Below are 15,433 nucleotides of genomic sequence, written 5' to 3' on the forward strand. Positions count from 1 at the left end.
CTCTCTTTTCTCTCTCTCTCTCTGGTTCCTGGTCCTCCGCTCTTCTCTCTCTATCCTCTCCTTTCCACCCTCTCTCCTCTCACCCCCCCCCCTTCCCCAGCCTCTGTCTCCTGGCACGCGCCGGTTTCCCGGACCCCGCGCAAGCGCGTGCCTCAGCCCTGCTGCGAAAGGGCGGGGGTAGAGAGCCTCTAGCCACCGGGAAAACCCCAAGTAACCCGAGGCTGCCCGGGACTAGGGCCACAGGAGTGAGGACAGGGAACCTAGGGCCAGAAGCATCCTGAAAATTTCAAGAAAAGGGAGGTGGTTTGGGGGAGGGGTGCCTGGAAATGGAATGAAGGGTAAGTAAAAGAATCTTAACATTTTCGGAAGGCAAATTATGCTCTAGGAGTGGTGCTGGGCACTGTGAATTTAGCATTTTTGCCCTACTCCACTTTGCAGATGAAAAACCTCAGGCTCAGAGAGGTCAAGAAACTTAGTCAATATCACACAGCAAATGATTATATTCCGAAGCCCGTTCTTTCTTCACTGACAAAGACAGTAAATTATTATTTCTTTCTTTCGTTCATTCTTTTTTCTTTCTTTATTTCTTTCTTTCCTCTTTCCTTCCTTTCTTCTTCTTCTTTTTTTTTTTTTTTTCGTAAAATCCAGATCCTGCACAAGAGAGTGAAGTCTTTTGGAGGAGGTGGAATGGGAAAGTGACCCCGTAGACCCTAATCCCCACCTCCCTCTCGGCCCCTCTCCCCGCCTCTTCCTTCCTGTCCCGCTAGTAGTTTAACTTCTACCCCCTGTGGCTATACCTCAGAAACCTGTGTAGCCAGAGATGGGGACGGAGGCCACAGAGCAGGTGGGAGTGGGGGCAGGGAGGGGGAGAAGGGTTACAGAGAGGGAGGAGACAGGGAAGGAATGGGATTCCCCACCTGGCAATGGGCCTCTGCCATCCTATGGCTTATTCGGGATTCTTGGCGCTGTCTCAGACTAGGGGTCCTCCAGATAAATGGGCTGGTGGTGTGAGGCTGGGGTTGTGGGACAGGGACTAGGGCTGAGGGGAAAGGCGGGTTGAACCTAGAGGTCCAGGGTCCCACCTGGGCCCTGAAAACCTGAGTCCCAACCCTGGAGACCCCCTTGGCATGAGTGGTTCAGTGTGCTGGTATTGGAGGTACAGGGAAGGTGGGTATGGAAGGGAAAGAAGAGAAACAGAAACCCACTCCAGACGGAGGTTGAAGTCCAGGGCTCAGGTCTGAGGCAAAGCCTGCATATGGGCATCCTTCCAGGAGAGGGCGCTGCAAAGGGAACTGAAGCTGTAGGATTTATTAATAATACAAACTTTGGGCTGGGCGCGGTAGCTCAGGCCTGTAATCCCAGTACTTTGGGAGGCCAAGGTGGGCGGATCACCTGAGGTCAGGAGTTCGAGACCAGCCTGGCCAACATGGTGAAACCCCATCTCTACTAAAAATACAAAAATTAGCTGGGCATGGTGGTGGGCGCCTGTAGTCCCAGCTACTCGGGAGGCTGAGGCAGGAGAATCTCTTGAACCCGGAGGCGGAGGTTGCAGTGAGCCGAGATCGTGCCACTGCACTCCAGCCTGGGCGACAGAGCAAGACTCTGTCTCCAATAATAATAATAATAAATAATAATAATAATACAAACTTTGTATTATGGCCTTTGGAGAACACAGGTTCTCCCCATCCATTATTTTCCATATTGCCATCTTCACAGCAAACCTTGAGAGGTGGGCTGGTCAGGATTTATAATCTCAACATTACAGGTTAGGTAACTGAGGTCTAGAAAGAGCAAGTGCCTTGCTCAAGGTCACCCAGGAAGCTGGAAGCAGAGCTGAAGGTGTGCTAGGAAGAGTCTGGAGAAGAGCTTATGTCTCCCCGTGTACTGTTACATCTGGCCACACAGGAGCTCTCAGCTTGGAAGGCAAGTGTGGGCGGGGGAGTTGTGTGGTCAGATGTGTCTCATAAGATCCCGCCTCTCATTTGACCCTCCCAGGTTTCCTGGGGCCATTACTCTGGGGATGAAGAGGACGCATACTCAGCTGAGCCACTGCCGGAGCTTTGCTACAAGGCCGATGTCCAGGCCTTCAGCCGGGCCTTCCAACCCAGTGTCTCCCTGACCGTGGCTGCGCTGGGTCTGGCCGGCAATGGCCTGGTCCTGGCCACCCACCTGGCAGCCCGACGCGCAGCGCGCTCGCCCACCTCTGCCCACCTGCTCCAGCTGGCCCTGGCCGACCTCTTGCTGGCCCTGACTCTGCCTTTCGCGGCAGCAGGGGCTCTTCAGGGCTGGAGTCTGGGAAGTGCCACCTGCCGCACCATCTCTGGCCTCTACTCGGCCTCCTTCCACGCCGGCTTCCTCTTCCTGGCCTGTATCAGCGCCGACCGCTACGTGGCCATCGCGCGAGCGCTCCCAGCCGGGCCGCGGCCCTCCACTCCCGGCCGCGCACACTTGGTCTCCGTCATCGTGTGGCTGCTGTCACTGCTCCTGGCGCTGCCTGCGCTCCTCTTCAGCCAGGATGGGCAGCGGGAAGGCCAACGACGCTGTCGCCTCATCTTCCCCGAGGGCCTCACGCAGACGGTGAAGGGGGCGAGCGCCGTGGCGCAGGTGGCCCTGGGCTTCGCGCTGCCGCTGGGCGTCATGGTAGCCTGTTACGCGCTTCTGGGCCGCACGCTGCTGGCCGCCAGGGGGCCCGAGCGCCGGCGTGCGCTGCGCGTCGTGGTGGCTCTGGTGGCGGCCTTCGTGGTGCTGCAGCTGCCCTACAGCCTCGCCCTGCTGCTGGATACGGCCGATCTACTGGCTGCGCGCGAGCGGAGCTGCCCTGCCAGCAAACGCAAGGATGTCGCACTGCTGGTGACCAGCGGCTTGGCCCTCGCCCGCTGTGGCCTCAATCCCGTGCTCTACGCCTTCCTGGGCCTGCGCTTCCGCCAGGACCTGCGGAGGCTGCTACGGGGTGGGAGCTGCCCCTCAGGGCCTCAACCCCGCCGCGGCTGCCCCCGCCGGCCCCGCCTTTCTTCCTGCTCAGCTCCCACGGAGACCCACAGTCTCTCCTGGGACAACTAGGGCTGCGAATCTAGAGGAGGGGGCAGGCTGAGGGTCGTGGGAAAGGGGAGTAGGTGGGGGAACACTGAGAAAGAGGCAGGGACCTAAAGGGACTACCTCTGTGCCTTGCCACATTAAATTGATAACATGGAAATGAGATGCAACCCAACAACTGTTACTATTTTTGAGTCACCGACTTGGAAGTGATTTGTGGCAGGGCAGAACCGGTGGGTTAACACCCCGCCCCCGCCCCCCCCCCCCCGCCCTGCCCCGCGCTTGGCTCTCTGAGTGGAAGACGCTGAGGGCCTGGGTGGGGGTGGGGGGCTGCTGAGTCTGCTAAAGCTGTAGCCACTGACACCCCCTCCACCGTCACCTGGCCTCAGCCAACAGAGGTGAGGTGGGAAAGCTGCCAGGCAAGGAGGGGCGGTGGTTCCTCTTGCAATACTGTAAGGAAGAGCTTTCTAACAACCAGAGCGCTCTCCAGTAATGGCTGCCTTAGCAAATACTGAGTTCCCGCTATTGGAATGTTCAGACTGTCGGGGACGCTGTGGGCCTTTGCGTGGTGTGGGGGGAGGGGGAGGGGCAGGGGATTCCCGTTTTTGGTGGGCGTTTGGATTCCATTACCACTTTACAATCCCTTCCTAGTGTCTGTGATGGAAAGAAAAAATGAAAAAATTAATTGTAAAATTTGAGTTGAAGTTTTTCCACCTTGAAGAAAAACCTAGGAGGGATTGCAATCTGCAAATTTCCAGAGTAGTTATCATGGGTGTGGTGGGGGTGAGGGATATTTGCTGTTCTCCATCTTCTCTGGGGACTGGGTCAGAGGAAATGCACTGAGCTGGCCGGAAAGAGAGAGGTTGGATATGGGAAAAAACTTCTCTGCAGGCAAGGGCCTGGGATCCAGACCTGGAAGATGGTTGTGGTATCTCCATTCCTAGGTAATCTCTCAGTACAGGCCACTCTCATCTGGAGAGAGGCCACGGCCGAGATGGCCTCCTAGACACGCTCGCATTGATTCCTGGTCTTTGTTTTACACAATCACAACGGGCAGGATGGTGTTCACGTGCGACAGTTCTCGCGGTTTAATATCGGTCAGCAAAGCTGTCCCCACCGCTCCAGCCTGGAGTCTAGGGTCGAGAAGGGCGGGGCGTGGCGAGGAGGTCTCAAGGGAGGTGCTGGCCTGACGGCCCCGCCCGTCCCGCCCTTCCCCGCCCCTCCCCGCCCAGCCCAGCCCTGCCCAGGCTAGCAGTCCTCAGAGCCTCCCGCAGCAGCGGCGAAAAGGGGTCCCCCACGGCCTCTAGGGGCCAGGATCCAGGGAAGGCCCGGAGACGGCGCCGATCCTCAAAGGGTCCCACACGCCAGCCACTGGGGACCGACCTGGAACCCTCCATCCGAGATCTCTGGAATCGCCGCTGAGTCAGCAACGCGCGCGCGCGCCCGCGGAGGCCGCGGCCCCGCCCCGGCCGCCTAGCGCCTGAGTTAACCCCTTCCTATACAGAGCCGCAGGATATTAGCCCTAAGAGGCCTCCACTGTATTCGGAGACCACAGAATTCCTTAGAATCCAAGTCAGTCTCCCCAGCTGAGTTCGGTGAGCTGTGAGCTCTATATTCGATTTTATTTCCGGCCTAGGTCTGCACCTTCCCAGAGTGCCTGCCTCAACTCCTTCACCTCGAAAAGGAGGTGAGGCCGAGTGCAGTGGCTCATACCTGTAATCCCAGCACTTTGGGAAGCCAAGCTGGGAGGATCGCTTGAGCCCAGGAGTTAAAGACCAGCCTGGGCAACATAGTGAGACTCCATTTCTACAAAAAATAAATTTAAAAAATTAGCCAGGCATGGTGGTGTACGCCTGTAGTCCCAGCTCCTGGAGAGGCTGAGGTGGGAGGATCCCTTGAGCCGAGGAGTTCGAGGCTGTAGTAAGCTATAATGGCTCCACCGCACCCCAGCCTGGGCAAGACAGCGAGACCCTGTCTGGAAGAAAAAAAAAAGGGTGGGGGAGAGCTGAATCAGACCGAGAAACTGGAGAAACTGGACTCCTTCTCCCCAGACGTGGAGGGCCACCTCCAGAGCTGTGTCCTCGCAGGTCTGGACATCCTCTTAGTAGCCAAGGCGTTTCCCTTTCTCAGGGACCCTGAGACGAGACAGGGGTTCAGAGAGCGGCAGTTGGGTTTTCCTCTGTCCTGTGCCAAAACTCCTCAACAGGGTTTTTAATTGGTTGGTGAGCCAAGAGTTAAAACAAGAGCCTGAAGGCGGGCTTCCGTGACGTCACTAGCACCCCGCATCCGACCTCAGAGACTGGGGCGTGGCTAACATAGCCTCGTCCCCTCCTTCCCTGTTTCCCCGCCCCTCCCCGCTGTCACCAAGCCAGGGGCACATGATGCAACCCAACGCGGTTTCAGCCGTCTGATTGGTAGCCGCGCCCGGCGCCAGGCACAGGGATTGGACAGAGGAGACTGTGACGAAACCTGGACCCTGCCTAGTAAAGAAGGGAGGAGAGAAAGAAGAGAGAAGGGGGGCCCCCCGGGAGGGAGGGGGCCGGGGGGGCGGGGTCCCAGCTCTGTGCTCGCGCCCCCAGCGCGCCAGTCCCGGGGCTGCAGGGAGCGCAGCGCGCGCGGCCCGGGCCCCGGCCACCGGACGCCCTACCGGACACGACCCTCCCTGGAGCTTGGACAACTGCCCACCTCGGACGCTGCACCGGACACTGCCCCCCCACAGGGCTGGACACTCCAACGGACACTACTTCCCAGCTCCGGACATTGCTCCCTCCTCTCCCGGGGCCCTGGACGCTTTTCCCCCTCCCCCCTCCGGGGGCCCAGACACTGAGCCCCCCTCAGCGTCTGGCTAGCGTCCCCTTGCACCCCAGCCCAGGACACTGCCTCCTCCCTGTCCTCTTCTCCCTTCTGCTCCTCCCACCTCATCTTTCCCCTGCTCGGGTCGGAGCCCCGCCAGTTCCTCCGACCCCCTGCTGCTCGGCCGCGGCTGCCCGCGCCCCCATCCCCAGCTCCTCGCCCGGATGCCTCTCCCCGGGGGACTATGGTGGCTTCTCTGCTGCCGTCGAGGCTTCACTCTTCTGCACCGGGACTACGGGGACGGCGAGCTTAGCGGGGACGGGGACGAGGACGAGGACGAGGAAACCTTTGAGCTGCGGACCCCGAGTCCAGCGGGCGGCGGGAGGGTAAGTCCCGGGGGTTCGGAGCCTCGTCTCAATCACTCTCGCTGTAACCGGCCGTCACGCTGATTCGCTCCAGCCTCCAGCCACACGCTGCGCGCTTGGCGAACTAGGGATGAGGGAGAGTTTTTTGCCTGGGGGCCAAAGCCCCCGGGAGCTCTCGGAGTAGCAGCCCTACTCGGGATGTGCCTGTGGGCCTCCCGCTGCAGGCTGGGCGCTGTCCACCTGCTGGGGGCCCTGAGGCAGGGGAGGCGTCACGCGTGGCCCGACCTGGCCCTGCCTCTCCCTTCCTCGCTGGGCCCGCGTCCCATCCCGTCTCCTTCCGCCTCCGCCAGCGCCGAGGAATGTGGCGAGGCCGGCTGGGCGGCTCGAACGCCTGGGTCCCCCTCCGCTCCCAGTTCGCAAGTGCGGAGGCCAGATGCGAGAGCTCCCGCTGCGGAGACCTGGACGAGGGGGAGAAGTCATCCCAGGATTGGGGTCTGTGGCGGGGACCCCACGGAGAGGGAGGTGGGAGCTCTTTGAGGACCCCTCCTCATTACCCTGCCACTCAGGACAGAACTCTCGGCTTTCCCGGGTGAGGCTCCTGGGAAACCCCTGAGGGGATGGATGGTGAGGGACACTGGGCTGCTGCCTGGTTTTGTCGAATCTCCCCGTGGGGAAACGGAGGCACGATTGGTGTGGGAGACCTCCATCCCTTGACGTCTCCTCCCCCATCCCTCCTGCACACTGGCGGCCAGACTCCCGTGTGCTGTGGCCCGGGTCAGGCTCCCATCCCCCGCGCAGGGGTCCCCAGCAGGCCCAGTGGCTCGGTGCCCGGGTGGGGCGGGCTGCGCCGCCGGGGCCGGCGCCAGCACCTGGCGGAGGCGGAGGGTGGATAAATATAGAGGGGGGGGAGGGAGGGAAGCAGGGCACTGCGATTAGGGGAGTTAGCCTAAGAGGGTGGTCAGTACCTGCCACATGTGGTGTGGCTGACAGCCCCACTCAGACCTTCCAGAAAATAGGTGGAGGTTCACGTAGGAAGGGCGCAGGACCCAGGCGTCCCCAAGCTTCCAGCTTGGGCAGGGTCGGCTTTACCAGGCCATTGCCTCCCTCATGCTCCACCTCAACTCCCCCCTTCCCTGAGCCTGGGGACAGGTGTCCCTGGCCCCCTCCCCCACCTCCCCCTCTTGGCTCTAGCAGTCTGGGAGCAATATGAGGATGGCACGGTTCCCGCCTGACTGGCCTCCGGGTTGGGTTTGTGGCCTCTCTCAGACCCCAGTCTACAGTTGAAGTTCCAGGACAGGGGGAAGGGAGGAGGAGGGGGAGGGGGAGGGCAAAACCCTGAACTACACCTGCCTCCAGAGGGTGTGCCATTCCTCAGTCTGGCCCGCCCTTTTTAAGCCCCAGCAAAGGGGCAGGGTCTCTGCTCACCGTTGAGTCTCAGGAGTGTCTATGGGAGAATGTAAGACGCTTTTGGAGAAAGCCCTATACTGAAAGGGTCCCTCTGCCCTTCATTCACCTCTGTGCCTACCACCTGTCCTGCCTTGGCCAGGGAGGCAGTGTGGAAGAAGGGAAAATGAGGAGGAGAGGGTGCCTTGGAGCCTGGCAGAACGAGCTCACCTCTCCTGTTTCAAAGATGGGGAAACTAAGGCCCGGAGACGGGAAGAGACTTGCCCAAGGTTCCACAGTGAGTTAGTGGTGGGGCGGGAATTGGAACCCAGGTCTCCTGACTCTCTGCCCAGTGCTCTTTCCACCCTACCCTACCCCTGATTGTATTTTCAAAGGGTAACTGAGAGGAGCCTTGGCTCCTTAGCTCCTGCTGTTCTGAAGAGCTTGTCCTGTTGAGACCGGCGGGAGGGGCGAGCCCAGCGGCTCCAGCATGCTCCACCCTAGTCACGACCCCACTCTGTGACTCCTTCCTCAATCCCCTGAGCAGCCCTGTCCTGAGGGCAGAAGGCACGAACCTTGCGCAGGAAGGGCTCTGACCCTGAGGGCTTCCCCGCCTGTCTCCCCAGGGTCCCCTGGAAGTGACGCTGACTCAGCCAGTGAGGAGCGGGCCTGTCTCCAACAGGTGAGCTACGCCCCTACGTCCCATAGTCTGGCGACCCCAGCATGTTCCCGGGACCCCCATCCTCTCTGTCTCCCCTAGCGGTTGTGCAATAAGGGAGAGGCCCTATGCCGGACGCTGTGGTTTGGCTGGGGTCCCGGGGGGCGGTCCGGCTGGGGGCGCGGGGAGAAAGAGGGGGGTCGGGGCTATTTCTGGTTCGAGGTCAGAATGGCCCAGCGGTTCCCACAGCCTGGGGGAGGGGTGCCCAGCTTGGGAGCAGACACCCGTGCGGTCTGGGGAGCCCCTACAGAGGAGCCCCCTAGAGGCAGAGTGGAGGCCCAACCCTCCCTCCCCTCTGGCCCAGGCTGCAGAGCTGGGAGGAGACTTGGAGCCTCATCCCGGAGAAAGGGCTGCCGGAGGACGACCCGGACATCGTTGTGAAAGGTAGAGACCCCCCTCAGTGCACTCTGGAGGCCCCCAATCCCAACCCCCTAGGGATTAATGTCTCTACTGATGTCCCTTCCCTCCCTCTCCGGCCCCCAGGTTGGCTGTACCGGGAGCCCCGCGGAGGAGGGGCGCGGCCCTGGCTGCCCCCGCGCCGAGCCTGGTTTGTGCTCACGCGGGACTCCCTGGATCAGTTCAGCAGCAGCGGGAAAGGGGCGCGGCGTCTCGGGAGCCTCGTGCTCACCAGCCTGTGCTCGGTGACCGGCCCAGAGCGCAGGCGTAAGGAGACAGGTGAGACCTCCTGGGGACTCTCCTACCTTCCTAGGCAGGGGCCCCGGCAGACCCTAATGGCCCTCCCTGGCCTCTCTTTTCCCCAGGTCTGTGGTCAGTGACTGTGTCTGGTCGGAAACACAGTGTCCGCCTCTGCTCCCCACGCCAGGCAGAGGCTGAGCGCTGGGGGGTGGCATTGCGGGAAGTGATCGCCTCCAAGGCACCCCTGGAGACCCCCACCCAGCTACTGCTCAGGGACATACAGGTACACACCAGGGAGAGCCAGGAGAGTGGTGGACCCCAAAGCTTTCTGGGGTTGTGAGGAACTCCCTTCCCCATCAAGGTGACCCTCTCCCTGGCCCCCTAGGAAAGTTGCGGGGACCCAGAGGCCGTTGCCCTCATTTACCTGAGGAACCCGATTCTGAGACACACTAGTGGAGCCTTGTATGCCCCACTCCTGCCCCTGCCCTATGGAGTCAGCGCCCCAGGTGAGTGGTCCCATGGCCCAAATCCCCTGGATGGGATGGGGTGGTTCAGAGGTAAGAATCTGAATCCCTTAACTGGCAGGGATCTAAGCATCCTTCATGGACCTGCCAGCTCCTCACTTTTCGAAGGATGAAGGTGAAACTGGAAGCTGGCCAGGGTGGAGGAGAGGAAGCCAGCACACACAAAAGGGCCCCCTTTGGCCACCTTCTCTATGGGTCTCATTCTGACTACTGATGTTCCTTCAGGAGTTTGTACACTCCCCTATTTTTTCATTATCCTCTTGAGACTATGCCATATTACCTTTACAAGTGGTAGAAAAGCTACCACTTTTGTAGAACGTGCTGGCCTCATCCAACTGTACTTCTCCCTAAACGGTGTAGTGACTGGCCCAGGTCCTAAAGTTAGAGGATTAAAGGGTGCTGGGAGAGGAACCCCGGTTTTCTGACTCCTAGTCCAGCCTGTTTTCTGACCTATGGTTGTGAGCCTCAGTATGGAGTTACAGAATCTGGGGTGTGAATCTACAGCCCTTCCCGGCCGTCCGTCTCCCTAAGTCCAAATCCAGGCTTAGTGGGATTGGGAAGGGGATTCCTGGGAGGCAGAGGTTGAGAGTCTGGCTCCGTGGGACCACTGCTTTCCCTTCACTCTTCCTGTCGTTCGTACCCTCCCCTCCCTGCCACCCCATCCCCTTATATTCCCTCTGACCTTCCCCTGGTTCATGCCTTCCTCCCAGGGCGCAGCTCTGTGTCCCCTCTCCAAACCGTCCCTCCGCCCCCACCCTCCCACAGGTCCGGGCTATGCACCCCTGCGCGAGGAGGCGGTGCGGCTGTTCTTGGCGCTGCAGGCGCTGGAGGGGGCGCGGCGCCCCGGGCCCTTGATGCAGGGTGTGCTCCAAACCTGCCGGGACTTGCCCGCGCTCCGGGATGAACTCTTCCTGCAGCTGGCTAAGCAGACCTCGGGCCCTGCAGGTCCCCCCGGGCTCCCGGCTACCCAAGACCCTGCGGCCCTGCGGTACTGGCAACTCCTCACCTGCATGAGCTGCACCTTCCGACCTGGGGGAGCTGTGCGGGGGCACCTCCTGGGGCACTTGGAGAGGTGAGAGGGGCGAGGCGGGGGTTACGGCCTAGGCGAGGAGCTACCGGGCTGGGAGAGAATGAAAGGTCTTTTGCAAAAGACTTGGTAGGTAAAGAACCGAGTAATACATACAGTGCCTTTGTGGGAGATACAACATCCTATCGCAGTTGTGAGCGGATGAATTACAATAAAACGCCCCCCTTGGGCTGAGAAGTTATGAAAAGGCTGCTTTTCCTCCAGCTGATGCAGGCCAGCGCCAGGGCTTAGGAAAATGTAGTAAAGTGGCTGGATTTCGATTTCAGGCCGAAGGAAGATCACGAAGACTTTTGGAAGTGGTGGAGGCAGTTGGGAGAAAGCTGCCAGGGGACTTGAAAAGTAATTCAGCTCTATGCAAAGCACTGGGGAGAGATTTAGAAGAGCCTTCAAAGAACTTGAGTTGGGGCGGGGAGGAAATCGGCTAGATAAAATAAACTATAAGAGAAGCAGGCAAGAGGGAGGGGGAGAAGAAAGCCCTTGGAGTTTTGATCCCTGGGTTCCTCCTAACCCAGGACCGAGCAGGCACTCCCGGACTCGGAACTGGCGGAATATGCGCGCTTCATCCGGAAAGCGCTGGGCCGGACGCGCGGCAGAGAGCTGGTGCCCTCGCTGGCGGAGATTTCCGCGTTGAGCCAACGGCAGGAGCTGCTGTGTACCGTGCACTGTCCGGGGGCTGGTGCCTGTGCTGTGGCCATCGACTCCCACACCACGGCGGGGGAGGTGAGGCCAGAGAAAGGCCCCATGACCTCCAACCCACCCTGCTAGCTTCTCACGCCTGTCTCTCCCGCTTCCTGGACCCTAGGTTTGCCCCGAGTCTAGATTATTTTGGTAAGGGAGGGAGTGGTGGTGACAGGACTAAGAGACCCCTTCCAATTGAATCAACCCCTCCCAGAATCCTGGCAAGACCTCTGAGTGGTCTCCCCTCACCCTCCTCTTCTAGGTGGCTCGAGAGCTGGTGGGGCGGCTGGGCTTGGCCCGGAGCCGCAACGCATTCGCGCTGTACGAGCAGCGAGGGGCCCAGGAGCGAGCCCTGGCTGGGGGGACCCTCGTGGCCGACGTGCTCACCAGGTTTGAGAAGTAAATGTCCAGCCCCAGCCCTGCTCTCTATTAGCCCATCCACTTCTCAGCTGAGGTCAGTCTCTAAGCGGACATTATCCAGCGCTTGCCCCTGGCCCTGCGCTGTGGCGTTCGCTGGTTTACAGACGGACCTGCCCGCCGCAGGTTTGCAGTCCGACTGCAGCATCACCTCCGCTGTCGGCTCCGCCCAGGCCCCGCCCCAAACACATGGCCCCGCCCCCACCCCAAGCTGCCCTCGCCGTAGGGGTCCGGCTTCTCCCTAGCGCTTCGTCCGCTCCTCTTCTGCAGCTTGGCCGCGGAGGAAGCTGGGTTGGAGGACTCGCCCGACTCCGGGTGGAGACTATGTCTGCGTCTTCACGGACCTCTGCACCCTGAGGGGCTGTCCCCAGACGGTCACGAACTGCCTTTCCTCTTTGAGCAGGTGAGGCTCTCCGGCGTTCACGCCTCCAAACAGACCCCCAAGCCTGAACCCCTGGTTTTCTAGGCCGTCTCATTTCATCACTATGGCAGCCCCGCGGGAGGCTTGACTGGAACCTAGACATGCTCAGATTCCGCGAGGCGTTTTCGCGACGGTTCCGCCGCCGCTCGTACACTGACGCCGGGTGCCTCCCCTGCAGGCTCACGCTCTGCTGCTGCGGGGCCGGCCGCCCCCACCCGACGACACGCTGCGCGCCCTGGCGGCGCTGCGCCTACAGAGCCTGCATCGGGACTTCTCTCCGCGGGTGCCCCTGCCCCGCCTGGACCGCCTGCTCCCGCCCCCGGCCCCGCCGCGCGAAGACCCGCCCCGCCCGACCCCCAGGCCGCCCCCTTCCGCTGCCCTGCTGGCCGGGGCGCTCTGGAGCCCGGGCCTGGCCAAGAGGCGGGCGGAGCGGGCCCGGCGCGGCGGGGCCGGCCGCACTGCGGGAAGCATTGCCCGCGAGGGAGGAGGCGGCGCCGGCACGGCAGCTGCCGTGCTGGGCGGCTGGAAGCGGCTACGGGGCATGGGCCGAGCTGAGGCCATGGCCGCCTACCTGGCCCTGGCGGCGCAGTGTCCGGGGTTCGGCGCTGCTCGGTATGACGTTCTGGAGCTGAGCACGGTGAGGGGGAGAAGGGAGAAGGGGACTCTGGCGGCCCAAGCCCCACACCTTTGCCCCAGAGCCACAGGTCCCACGGAGGGTCACGTAATTCCCCACATCCAGAACAGCTACCCATCTCAAACCCCAGGAGTCACTAGCCCTTGGGCCCTCACATCCCTGGAGCCTCAGCCCCCTCCACACACGTGCTGTGAATCATAGGGGGATCAGGATACTCCTGCTCACAGACACCCATCTCCCCCTACCAAAAATAACGCTGGGCTCCTCCTTCCACCCTGACTCTGCCTCTCTGTCTGCAGGAGCCTGGTGGGGGTGCTCCACAGAAGCTGTGCCTGGGCTTGGGAGCCAAGGCCATGTCCCTCTCCCGGCCAGGGGAGACAGAGCCCATCCACAGTGTCAGCTATGGCCATGTGGCCGCCTGCCAGCTAATGGGCCCCCACACCCTGGCCTTGAGGGTGGGAGAGAGCCAGCTCCTCCTGCAGAGCCCCCAGGTGAGTGAGAAGAGGAGTTGTGGGAGGAGGAGAGAAGGGAAGCGATGTCAGGAAGCATTTACAGAACACCAAACCTGGGCCAGGTAGAGCTCTAAGCACTGGGGATCCAGCAGTGATCACAGACAAGCTGAAGGAGCTTACACTAGAGTGGAGTCAGACAATAAACAAGGAATCCCAGGCTATGAAGACAGTGAGAAATGCTACAAAGGAAAGAGTGATGTGACAGGAAGCCAGGGAAGGGTTCTCAAAAAGGGTGCCATTTAAGCTAGCCAGGGAAGACCTGGGAGAACAGCATTCCAGGTAGAAAGAATTGCAAGGCGGCCGGGTGCAGTGGCTCATGCCTGTAATCCCAGCACTTTGGGAGGCCGAGGCGGGCAGATCACGAGGTCAGGAGATCGAGACCATCCTGACCAACATGGCGAAACCCCAACTCTACTAAAAATACAAATTAGCTGGGGCTGGTGGCGCACACCTATAGTCCCAGCTACTCGGGAAGCTGAGGTAGGAGAATTGCTTGAACCCGGCAGGCGGAGGTTGCAGTGAGCCGAGGCACTTCAGCCTGGCAACAGAGCAAGACTCCATCTCAACAACAACAACAACAACAAAAATAATGTTAGAAGAGCAGAAAGAACCAAGTATAACTGGCACATAGAAATGAAAGAGAGAGGCCGGCCGCGGTGGCTCACGCCTGTAATCCCAGCACTTTGGGAGGCCGAGACGGGCGGATCATGAGGTCAGGAGATCGAGACCATCTTGGCTAACACGGTGAAACCCCGTTTCTACTAAAAATACAAAAAATTAGCCGGGCGTGTTGGCAGGCGCCTGTAGTCCCAGCTACTCAGGAGGCTGAGGCAGGAGAATGGTGTGAACCCAGGAGGCGGAGCTTGCAGTGAGCTGAGATCGCGCCACTGCACTCCAACCTGGGGGACACAGCGAGACTCTGTCTCAAAAAAAAAAAAAAGAAATGAAGGAGAGAGTGGTGATAAGGAAGGAAAGGTTGCAGGGCCAGAGCACGTAGGACCCTGGTGGGGAAGCTGGAGCCCTAGAGCCTGGAGAAAGGATGAGAAAAAGAAGAGAACCTGGCAGTCCCTGTTGCACACTGACCTCTGCCCTCTCTTAGGTGGAAGAGATCATGCAGCTGGTGAATGCCTACTTGGCCAACCCCTCCCCCGAGAGGCCCTGCAGCAGCTCTTCTCCTCCATGCCAAGACCTGCCAGACACCTCCCCTCCCAGCCAGCGCCCAGGCCTGGACGAGCCCCAGGGACAGTCTGGCTGCTTGGGGCAGCTGCAGGACTGAGCCTGCCAAGAGGTCACGACTTCCCTCCTGCCTGCAGCCTGGGCCAGGACTGCTCTGAGATTTGAGGGAAACATGGACCCTTTTGGCCCTGCAGGGACAGGGCACATCCCACACCCAAGGGCTACAATGGGTGTGGGTAATTTTCTAGTTTGTTTCTTAATTTATTTGTAGAAGAGAAGAAAAAAAAAAAAGTTTCTTATTTACACAAACCCTTCCTGTGGGAGTGTTATTCAGTGGGACAAGTTGGAACCCCATAACGCAGAGCCCCGCCTCTGGGGACGCCCACACCCTGGGCTTTTACCAGGCTCTGGGGGAAGTCTGGACACCACAGTGCTTCACCCTCCCCCTCCTTGACCTTCCAGACTTAACCTCCTCCTGGCCAGTGTGCTGCCACAGGTTTGTGGGTGGAGCAGGCAAACAGGCCTCATTGGAAGCTGGCAGTTACTCACCCTCCCTTCTCCACTGAGTGGCATACAGATGGCCTCCTGGAATCCCTGAGGCTGGAGGGCAGTGAGTCATCAGATCTGGCACTGCCCATTTCTTACTCGTTGTCCAGCTCTGGGCCCATCATTGGTGTGCCTAATGCTTTGGGCCTAGAATGGAGAGAAGCTTGGGGCAGATAACAAACCCACGAATTTCTCTGGCACAGAAAAGTAACTCAGGATGTTCTCAGCCCTACTCTTGAATTCTGTTTCTACTTATCAGGTTGGGTTGAACTGGATTGAGTTCCTGGAACTCTCATGGCCCTGGGCACTGGGAATCTGGAACCTTGGCTCTCCTGGCCTGCTCAGAATGTAGTGTGCCCTCCTTCAGTAGACCCCACCTCCTCTGCCCTGAGTGGAAGAGGTTGGGGCAACATTGACCCTCACTGGGGCAAAGCTTAGGCGCTGAGGAGACAGCAAACCTCAGTAAAGCTCTGTAATCTTGAGACAAGGGCTGACTCTATTAATACTAAA

At 60.2% G+C, this 15,433-nt stretch overlaps 2 protein-coding genes across 7 annotated transcripts; both read left to right on the plus strand.

Moving 5' to 3' along the window:
- Nucleotides 1-592: 592 nt before the first annotated feature.
- CCR10 (C-C motif chemokine receptor 10) lies at nucleotides 593-3,726 on the plus strand. The gene is made up of 2 exons (XM_014342035.5): nucleotides 593-844; nucleotides 1,996-3,726. Exons 1-2 carry the CDS (start codon nucleotides 821-823, stop codon nucleotides 3,058-3,060), a joined length of 1,089 nt encoding a protein of 362 aa, XP_014197521.4. The 5' UTR covers nucleotides 593-820; the 3' UTR covers nucleotides 3,061-3,726.
- A 1,876-nt stretch (nucleotides 3,727-5,602) lies between these two features.
- Nucleotides 5,603-14,686, plus strand: PLEKHH3 (pleckstrin homology, MyTH4 and FERM domain containing H3). 6 transcript variants are annotated; one of them, XM_003813901.5, is made up of 13 exons: nucleotides 5,603-6,212; nucleotides 8,201-8,256; nucleotides 8,597-8,676; nucleotides 8,776-8,967; nucleotides 9,054-9,211; nucleotides 9,314-9,434; nucleotides 10,218-10,524; nucleotides 11,052-11,259; nucleotides 11,480-11,616; nucleotides 11,905-12,037; nucleotides 12,234-12,692; nucleotides 12,989-13,180; nucleotides 14,301-14,686. In XM_003813901.5, the coding sequence occupies exons 1-13, from the start codon at nucleotides 6,051-6,053 to the stop codon at nucleotides 14,475-14,477; spliced, it is 2,382 nt and encodes a 793-aa protein (XP_003813949.2). In that variant the 5' UTR covers nucleotides 5,603-6,050; the 3' UTR covers nucleotides 14,478-14,686. The 6 variants fall into 6 exon arrangements, with proteins under 6 accessions (XP_003813949.2, XP_034797707.2, XP_063455099.1 ...); XM_034941816.4 differs by having other exon boundaries at nucleotides 11,480-11,607; XM_063599029.1 differs by having other exon boundaries at nucleotides 5,621-6,212; nucleotides 10,398-10,524.
- The last annotated feature ends 747 nt before the right edge of the window (nucleotides 14,687-15,433 follow it).

The sequence above is a fragment of the Pan paniscus genome, chromosome 19, assembly GCF_029289425.2.
Source record: "Pan paniscus chromosome 19, NHGRI_mPanPan1-v2.0_pri, whole genome shotgun sequence".
Classification (NCBI taxonomy): domain Eukaryota; kingdom Metazoa; phylum Chordata; class Mammalia; order Primates; family Hominidae; genus Pan; species Pan paniscus.